The following is a 9,009-nucleotide window of genomic DNA, read 5'->3' as shown; positions in this document are numbered from 1 at the left end:
TCGCTGCCCACTGGCACAGCTCTTCTTGAGGCGGGAGGTGAAGCCGGCCCACAGACCTCCTGGGAACACAGCTTCTGCCTCTCCCTGCATGCTCCATCACCTCCAGTGCTTTCTGGGGACCCCATGCCCACCCATCATCACCATGGCTGGTGCTGGGCCTGGCACCATCTGCCCTCCTGCCCTGGCCACAGCCAAGCTGGGCTGAGGTGAGGACGTGGTACTGAAGTGGTCACGCTTGTGATGATGGTGAACAGGGGCTCAACACCCACCTGCTGCCACAGCACCTCCCCAGCTGCCTGCTCACACAGCAGCCCTGGCTGCTCCCACCCTTCTTTTCTCTTTTTTGTTCTGGTTGTATGGAGTTGGGTGGGACACATGCACAGCCAGGACACGATGGAGGTGTGAGCTGGGAACAGGCCGATCCAGGGCGGCCCCGCTGCCTACATGGGCTCCCAGCTGCGGACTAGGGGTGTGCCTGCGGCACGGAGGGCAAGAGCCAAACACTGGAACCAGAGAGGAGCAAAGAGGCCCAGGACAACAGTGTTCAGCTTCACAGACTTTTATTTTTCACTCTGTACAGAACACGTCTGCGACTGTAATAAGGCATCAAATGCACTATTGAACAGCTCATGATGGACTGCGACATTTCGCCCTGTTGTGGATCAAAAAGGAGCTTTACAAGATTAAACCAGTTGCTTTCCTAGTCAGTAAACTTTATATTCATCGCAGACAGATTTTTAAAAGGATTACAAAGACTAAAAAACTGTAAACACATAAAAAACCAGCAGCAACCCAGCATAGCTTCCTAGGAGAGAGTCTTGGACATTTCTGCCACAGGGCTGGGTTCAAGCTGGCAAGGAGCAGGTGAGGTTGGCTGTGCCCAGGAGCCATGCAGGGAACCTGCGGCCTGGGGGCTGGGAACAACATGGCAACAGGCCTCCATTCCAATGAATATCCATCCCCAGCAGATGCCATGCAGCTCCCAAATGGCCAGCCTCGGCCACATGTGTCTGATCAAGAAAAGGGAACTGAGAACACAGGTTACCGGGGAGCTGTTTGAGCAGCAGGGAGCCAGATGCTGGCTGCCTCCCTCCCTGCAGCACAGGCACCTCCGGGGCCCCTCTGGTGGGAAGGCAGAGGCCAGGGCAGAGCCCAGCCTGCAGACATGTCATGAGGTAGAAAACTGGAAAGTGTCACATCTGGCAGTTAGGGTTGGTCAGAAATGAACTGACTAAGGGTATAAATCCTGATGCATTTCTGGGGTATTCAGAAATCTGTACTTGGAATCCTGATAGTTTAGAGGGCACCTAAAACCCAGTTGGTATAAGCCAAAATTTAGATCCCCAAAAAAGAAAGCTCTCCAATGATCCTTGTGACAGCTTTAGCTCAGGCAATGAAAAGCACCAACAATTCTTCCCACACCTGTACCTTTAAAGTACTTAAATTTTGAGCAGGGGAAATCAAGTTGTTAGGGTGCATGAGAGGGCAATCAGTGTCCCTTGGCCTCAGCCTTTGGTATGGCCTCGTGTGAGGTGAAGGCTTGTCCACTGGCCAGTGGGCTTATACATTCATTTTCCACCATCGGCCATCAGACAGCAAGTGCTTTGGTTTCTGTCGCACCACACAGCACGAGAACCTGAGAGTCCAGAGGTTTTATATCGCACCACCAACTCGCACCATGTTGTAATTTGTAAAGGTGATCAGAGGAATGTCCTGAGTTTTTTTCTGCTAAATTTCTGCACTCTGAAGGCCTTCCTTCACGTCTTTCTTAGTACACAGTAACACCAAAGTGAAGAAACTCTGTTAGTCCTGTTGTTTGAATTTTCTTACTCCTCACACTCCTGTAGAGTATATTTAGATTATTAGGTTGACTAAGGTTTCCTTAAAATGCTCAGAGAAAATTTCAGGGTTCATTAAAGTATTGCAGGCTCATGATCTGTGACAGGCATTTTACAAAGTGTCAGAAAACTTCTCTCTTGATAATAACATACTGACAGTTGGGGGAGAGTTCGTTTTTCTAGTGCTAATAATCAGCATTAAGGCATGCCATGGTTCCTACAAGAAATCTGTGATCCGTACAGCTTTAGCTGTCATCTTTCTGCAGTAATGGAATGTACTCCAATTTCATGCATATGTATCATTAAAAAATAAAAATAATAGCTCTCAAAACCACTGCCCTCAGTTTTAGAGCTTCTGTCGTGTACGTGAGAACAGTGATTCCCACTAGGGTCCCAGGCAGGTGAAAGGGTTTTCATCCCCCATGACATCCATCCGCTGCCGCACACTGTCTTGCTCACTCCAGCTCAGCACCATTTGCCCTCTCGCTTGACAAGGCTTTCCCTGGGTCTGTGGAGGCCATGGCCAACCCCTTCCCATCCTCAGGCCAGGATGAGAAGCACTGCTGGCCCCAACACCCCACCTCAAGACATGTGTCAAGCCCTGCAGGCAGCGTCCACATACACACCAGCAGGCAAAGGCTAAGGAGGAACCCTCCTCCTCTGTGTCCTGCTTCCTAGGCTATTTCCTTCCTCACTCTCACTGATCACAACAGGCTGAAGGCTTCCTCTTACATCTGAAAGATATTCCAGGTATTTACTCTAGAGATTCAATCCTGAATCCCTGATGACATATCCAGAGGGATGTAAGCTCTCCAAAGACAACTGTGGACATGCTGGTCACTGTTGAGTTACTGCCTGTGAACACGCCATGTATCATGACAATAAACTGGGAAAATCATCTACTAGGCAGCAGCACCTCCTAATAAGGCTGCTCATTTAATTACCCAGTGACACTGAACAAAAGCACCGTTTAGAGTAGATAATATCTGAAGCAGCATCTCCTTTGCAGGGCCAGTGCTAAAGCCTGGGTACCACACTCTGCTATTTACAGCGACCAAAGGCATGAATCTGGAGCAGTGCAGATCCTTGAGTCCTCAGTCAAAGACCAGCAAGCACAAGGGACTGAACTGGCTGAGTGCCAGACTTGGGTGCTGCACTCATCTCCTGACAGAAACAGCCAGAAAACAGGGAATGAGCAACCAGGTGGCAAAACAGCATTCAGCCTCTCTGAGTGAAGAACCCACGTTTCCACCATCCACTTCTTATTCTGAACTTTGTGCTGCCACATATTCCTGGGTAAAGCGAGCACAAAGGAAATCTTCTCACCCTTTCCCAAGAGAACTCCTCTCTTGTATGTCACAGTGGGGAAAAAAGTATAATTGAAAAAATATTTAATACTCCTGATATTTGAAACCTAACTCATGACTGAAAAGGCTGTGACAGTGAATCACATGCTTCTATTAAGACTCTGCAGAGACTGCACAGACAGAGCTCTTCACTCTGGTTTTGTCAGGGACACACACATATATAATGACAGACATGTTAGGAGGACATATATATATATTAACCACTGTTCAGTAAGAAGTGACAGTGGTGTATAGGCCAATTTTTGTTGGTTTTCTCAACACTGCAAGAATACACCTTCAATGCTCCACAGAATCTGCTGATGAAATAGCATCACTGGTACAGGTTTTTTGCTGTGGTGCCACAGAACTGTGATTAAAGTAACATGTACCCTTGATCATCTATGTTAAGTGAGTCTCATGTCAGCCAGTAAACTGCCTGATACTTAACCTTTGTACTTCCTGGTGATTTATTTTTTACAAATAAATTGGGTTTTATTGAACGAGCCTCAGATAGCTCCTTCCTGACCTTTCCTTGCTGGTTATGAGAAAGCTGACAGCCTAGTGACATAAAACTGAAGTTTCAGAAAGGACTAATAAGATGCAGACAGCCCCAGTATAAGCAAAGCCCTGCAGCTGAGCTTGAATTTCTTCTGGCATCTGTATTGAAGGAGAATCAATCTCAGCATACCCATGCTTTTTTACTCTTTGGGTCTTTTGAGACTCCAGACAAGAGCTCTGTTAATTCAAGTTATGGCAGTTTTCATACAAAGACATCTGTCCACCAGGAAATAAACTTCTTTTATATGGGTCACTATAGCTATCAGAAGTTAATGACTATCAATCATTGCTAATCTGAAATGAAATGGAGCCACTGACCTCAAGCTGAAAGACCCTTTTGTCTCCTACCAATACCATGAGCCATATGGTTTCCTGCCCTTTGCCTCTTATTTTATATTTTAAATAATCATCACTAATTGTACAATTGTTTGAAAAGATGGCAGGGTTGTGGCAAGTCATGACCAAGTGGTGTTCTTTCTTCCCTCAATAGAAAAGGGATCAGTTGAAAATTAAAGAATAAAAAAGAATCTCTTTCATGAAATATTAGCCCTGCTATTTGATTATTGGTCCTGCTTAACATTCTATCAAGTAGACTGTTAATAATCCTGCAGGCGCAATAATTAACGGCTTCTAAAGTGTCAAGGTCATTCCTGTTCTATATGGAGAAATAAGAAAATTATATAGGCAAGACACCAGTGGAATGTTTTATATTAGGATAAACGAGTATCTGAGGAACCTACTTATCACAATTTTTTTTTATTCAGTGGTTTTCATTATTTTGTATCATTTGCATTTCCTCTGACACATTTCCTCTTTACAAGTGCTCATATATTGCAAACATCTGATTATAGAGCTTAAGATAAAACCATTCTTGTCAGACAAACAAACTGCATCACCAGCTACCTTTAGCTGCATCTGCTTTCTTTAATGAAACTTATTTTCCTGTAGAAATGCTGCCTTAAAAATCATGACTACACTAATTATCTATGGCAAGCACATCTTCCTCAACTAATGACAGCTCGAGCATATTATCGTTTGCTCCAGACTTCATTCTGAAATTGAAAGATCCATACAGCTTTGCAGACTCCTTGGAGGATGCAAACCTGCTCCTCCGGTACAGCTCCCCTTTCCACATGGACATCATCAACAGGCTGGAGAGCACCACGCCCCCCAGGGTTAAGAGACACAGCCCAGCGATAACACAGCGGTCCAAATGAGCACCAATCCTGGCGCTCTCGTTCTCCAGCCTCTCCATCTCCCGGGCAGCCACAGTGTTGGGATCCACAGTCACATCTCTGGGTACCACGTAGGAAATTATCACCAGCAAAATGCCACTAACCAGGAACAAAATGGCACTAATGAACCCATAGTCAACGGATTTCCCGGCTGCCGCCTCCGAGGCAGCATCTTCCTCCTCGGAGACCAGGGAAGGAGAATCATGCACCCATTCAGGTGGCAGCTCCCTGCAGGAATGCTGCTGCAGAAGGGCATCCTGGCAATGTCCACCTGTAGGACTGGGGGGACTTCTTGCATGCTCCAGATTTACATTTTCATCCACGTAGGTGAATGATGTCTCGAGTTCCTGGGCACAGCAGCAGGTTTTCTTCTTCCCTCTGTCCTCCTCCCTGGGCGAGTGCTCGGGTGGGTGGCAGGGCTGGGAGCTGCTGGAGGGTGCAAGGTGCTCCTGGGGTGAGGTGTCCAGGGATGAGGGCTGAGGTGCCAGGGGGGGCTCAGCCACAGGGCCCATCTGCAAGGGCTTGCAATGCCTTTCACAGTGGAGGGCTGCTCTGGGGTCCACCTCACCCCCCTCATGCTGCTGCTGCTTGTAGGGAGGCGAGGGCAGGCTCCAGCTGGTAGTGGTGCCCAGGGGCACCTGTCTGCTCTCCTTGGCCAGGTAGAGAAGCTCCATGCAAGCCATCAACCTCGTCCCGGTGAGCCTCGACTCCTGGGCTACTTCATCCTCCAGCAAGTGCTGCCCCTGACCTGCAGAAGCGGCTTCCCGGTACTGGAGCTGCTGTATCCCAGAAATCTTCTACTCTTTCACCAACGTTTTGTTAGGGACAAGGCTTGTGTCAGCTGTTAAATGATTAAACAAATCCTCTGTGACATTCATTTTTTTTTGGTCTGCAAATGAAATAACAGAGGGGAAAAAACCCAACAACGAAACCAAACCTGACAACCTCACGATGATACATTAATAAACCAAGGAGCAGATAACGCAAATGTAATACATCAGCCTTCCTCTCAACTGATAAAGGGGAGATGACAAACAATGATTGTTTTAACCACGCATTTAAAATTGCAATCCTCTTGCTGATCCAAAATCTATTAGGGAGTCTAATCAACCTTTGACACCATTATCCCATTAAGGCAATAAGTCATCTACAAAGCACAGGATAACCAGAAAACCTGTGTAAAATGTCAGAGAAAAGAGACGTCTGTTGTTTTAGAAGCAAGTAACTTCCCCACCCCCTTCCAAAAAAAGAATTTTACAATCAGATTCACAGACTAATTAGAGAGAAACATGCAAATCCCATGTAGCTCAATAATCCAGGATCTGTATTCTCCAGTAGAAATCTGATAATCCTATGGGAAAAGCAGTGCTTTCCTATAGCAGATCTCCCATTCGATTAAGAGCTTTTGGAATGAAATTATGCCTCAAGGACTGATGACTCAAAGACGGATATTACTTCTCATCTGCAATTAATTCGTTATTACCCCTTTCGCCTGCGCCCCATCCCCCCCCGAGGCCGCCCGGTGTCACGGGGCGCAGTCTGCAGCCCGACGGATGTGTTGCATGCCTAGGAAACACATGTGCGCCTACAGCACATACGTGATCGCTCACAGCCGCTGCTCACTCACGCTCTTCTCGGGACCTCAGCGAGAACCGGCCACGCTGGGGAAAGCGATGCCCGCCAGCGCGGGGAGCAGCGGGATCCACCCGCCACCGAGTGACCCGAGCGGTGCCGAGGGTACACAGGCACACACGCACAGGCACACACGCACTGCCCGGCAGGCAGGAGCACGCCGCCTTCTCCTCCTCCTTCTCCCCGTGCTCCTCCTCCTCCTCCTCCCAGCGGGGCTCTCACCTGCCCGGCACACACACAGACACACACAGACACACAGACACACACAGATACACACCGACACCTACCTCCCGCCTGCCTCCGCCTCCGCCGGCGCCCGCCCCCGCTATGCCCAGCGCCGCGGGGCTCCCCCGGGCGGCGGCGCCCGGCCCGGCCCGGCCCAGCCCAGCCGGGCAGCGGCGGGGCGGGCGGGCTCTCTGCGGCACGCCGGGAGCTGTAGTCCTTGGGCGGCGGCAGCCGCGCCGCTGCGGCAGCGCTCGGAGCAGCGCACGGAGCGGCGCCCGCCCCGCGGCCCCCGGGGCCCTCAGCATGTCCCTGCGGGGACACGCTGCCGGCGTTCCAGTCACCACACTGTCCTCTCCGAGCGCCCGGTTCCTGGCACGTGCCTGGAGACGAGCTTCAGTGCAGCGAGCCCTGTGCGTGTGACTAGCTCGGTCATCAGCCAGACTTGTTTTCCATGGTCATGGGAGCTCGCGACTTACTCCAGGGAAAGATAAAAATCAGATTCTCAAATGATAAGTGATAAATCGGATTCTCAAATGGTCGCAGCACTCCCGGACCTGAGACTTCAAGAGACGTACTCGCTGCTGCAAGACTTACTGGAAGATCGCAGAAGCTCACTCCATGTTGGCAGACTCCACACGCTTCCCCTGGCCGGCACAAATGACTATTAAAAAAAAAAAAAGACTTTTACCAAGAAATACATAATAAAATGAATGAGCAGTTGGTACAAACCTTCACTGACCTTTCCTGGTAGTTCTTTATCTGAAGTGATAAACTAGAATATGAAAATAAATTGTGGAGGAGCAGGAACTGGAGGTTTATCAGAGCTGGATACTATGCTGTCGGAGAAAGACCAGTATCTGGGGGAACAAAGAGCGTTGGCGGAGGGACCTTTCTAAGGAGCTGAACTGAGGATGCACATGAGAAGTAGAAGTGAGCAGCACTGGCCTGCATGGCAGCTGAATAGGAAAGCAGGGGCACAAGAAAAGTGAGCTGGGAAGGAACCAGAAGAGAGAAGGACAGACTGTCTGAAGGAGTTGTCCTGACATTAGGTGACAGGGTGATTCTGTGTAAGGACTCTCAGCCAGTTCTGAAAGAATTCATTAAGTAATTAAGTCAAAGTTTTGAAGACATATCCTGCTGAGACTCAAAAGACCCAGCACAGAAGATCCAAATCTTTATGGCAAAAGCTCCCCTGAATGTCAAAATTGCTTGGCAGGACATGGCAATAACAGGGGACCTGCAGTGCCCATCTCACAGATTGCTCGATGCTGTGGGCTGCTTTGGACAGCATTTCAAAGCAGCTCCAGGCAGTGTTTCCATTAGCAGAGTGCAGTTTCAATGCACTGAATAGTGTATTATTCACTCTTTGAAGAAAAATTGTAAGGAGAAAATTATGGAGTTGCAAAAAAGGCACAGGCTGTCCTTGGAGCTTTTTGTAATAATGCCCTCTTTGAGATAAATATAAAGGAGAAAATAAAACCTAATCAAAGAGACAAAGAAGCCTATCTGTAAATTGTTCAAATACTTTAAACTAAAAGCAAAGGCAGAAATAAACTCTCTTTAAGGCTATTGTACATTTCCATTTGAGAAGTAGCAGGATATGAACATACAGATGTTGGTGACTGACACCTCAAGCTGCACCTGCCACATCTAATAGACAAGTCTTAACTAAGTGACTGATGGGACAAAATATGGTGCTCAGCCCCAGCAATGCAGCCTGGAATGGCACAAGCACCTCTCCTGGGCCCCAGCACAACCTGTCAAGGCCTTGGGTGGGCACTTTTTTTCTGGTAGCTGATACAAAGACAGGAAACTCTCCGCACACAACAAATGTTGTTATTCTTTCAAAACCCAGGAGATACAGCATGTATTCTGGACTGCTTACTAGGGCCTTAGTTAATTAACCACACAAATGTCTTGCTGCTCTGCCACCCACTCCTGCCTGTTGTGTGCCAGCATTTGTTGGGCAAGTATATTAATTTGTTGCTAATAATTGCACTCCCACAAACTATGGAGCAAACAGAGGGAACCACATCTCTACTAAGCCAAGTGTTGTCTGTTCTTATGTTGTATGTTCCCATGTGATGCTGCCCCTCCTTTGCCTAGTACAGTGCACACACTCTTATAGCAAAATCATTGTCTAGCCACAATCCATAATACTGACATTTCTTTTTC

At 48.1% G+C, this 9,009-nt stretch overlaps 1 protein-coding gene across 5 annotated transcripts; it reads right to left on the bottom strand.

Annotated features, from left to right (window-relative positions):
* Positions 1–543: 543 nt before the first annotated feature.
* TMEM74 (transmembrane protein 74) lies at positions 544–7,583 on the bottom strand. 5 transcript variants are annotated; one of them, XM_032711371.1, is made up of 2 exons: positions 7,564–7,583; positions 544–5,818 (listed from the first exon to the last, which is right to left on the bottom strand). In XM_032711371.1, exon 2 carries the CDS (start codon positions 5,658–5,660, stop codon positions 4,719–4,721), a length of 942 nt encoding a protein of 313 aa, XP_032567262.1. In that variant the 5' UTR covers positions 5,661–5,818; positions 7,564–7,583; the 3' UTR covers positions 544–4,718. The 5 variants fall into 5 exon arrangements, with proteins under 5 accessions (XP_032567262.1, XP_032567258.1, XP_032567273.1 ...); XM_032711367.1 differs by lacking the exon at positions 7,564–7,583 and adding an exon at positions 6,897–6,915; XM_032711382.1 differs by lacking the exon at positions 7,564–7,583 and adding an exon at positions 6,576–6,755.
* Between the last annotated feature and the right edge of the window lie 1,426 nt (positions 7,584–9,009).

Source organism: Chiroxiphia lanceolata, chromosome 1 (assembly GCF_009829145.1).
Source record: "Chiroxiphia lanceolata isolate bChiLan1 chromosome 1, bChiLan1.pri, whole genome shotgun sequence".
NCBI lineage: Eukaryota > Metazoa > Chordata > Aves > Passeriformes > Pipridae > Chiroxiphia > Chiroxiphia lanceolata.
The sequence above is the reverse complement of the archived record's forward strand: the minus strand, read 5'-3'. Positions and strand labels throughout refer to the sequence as shown.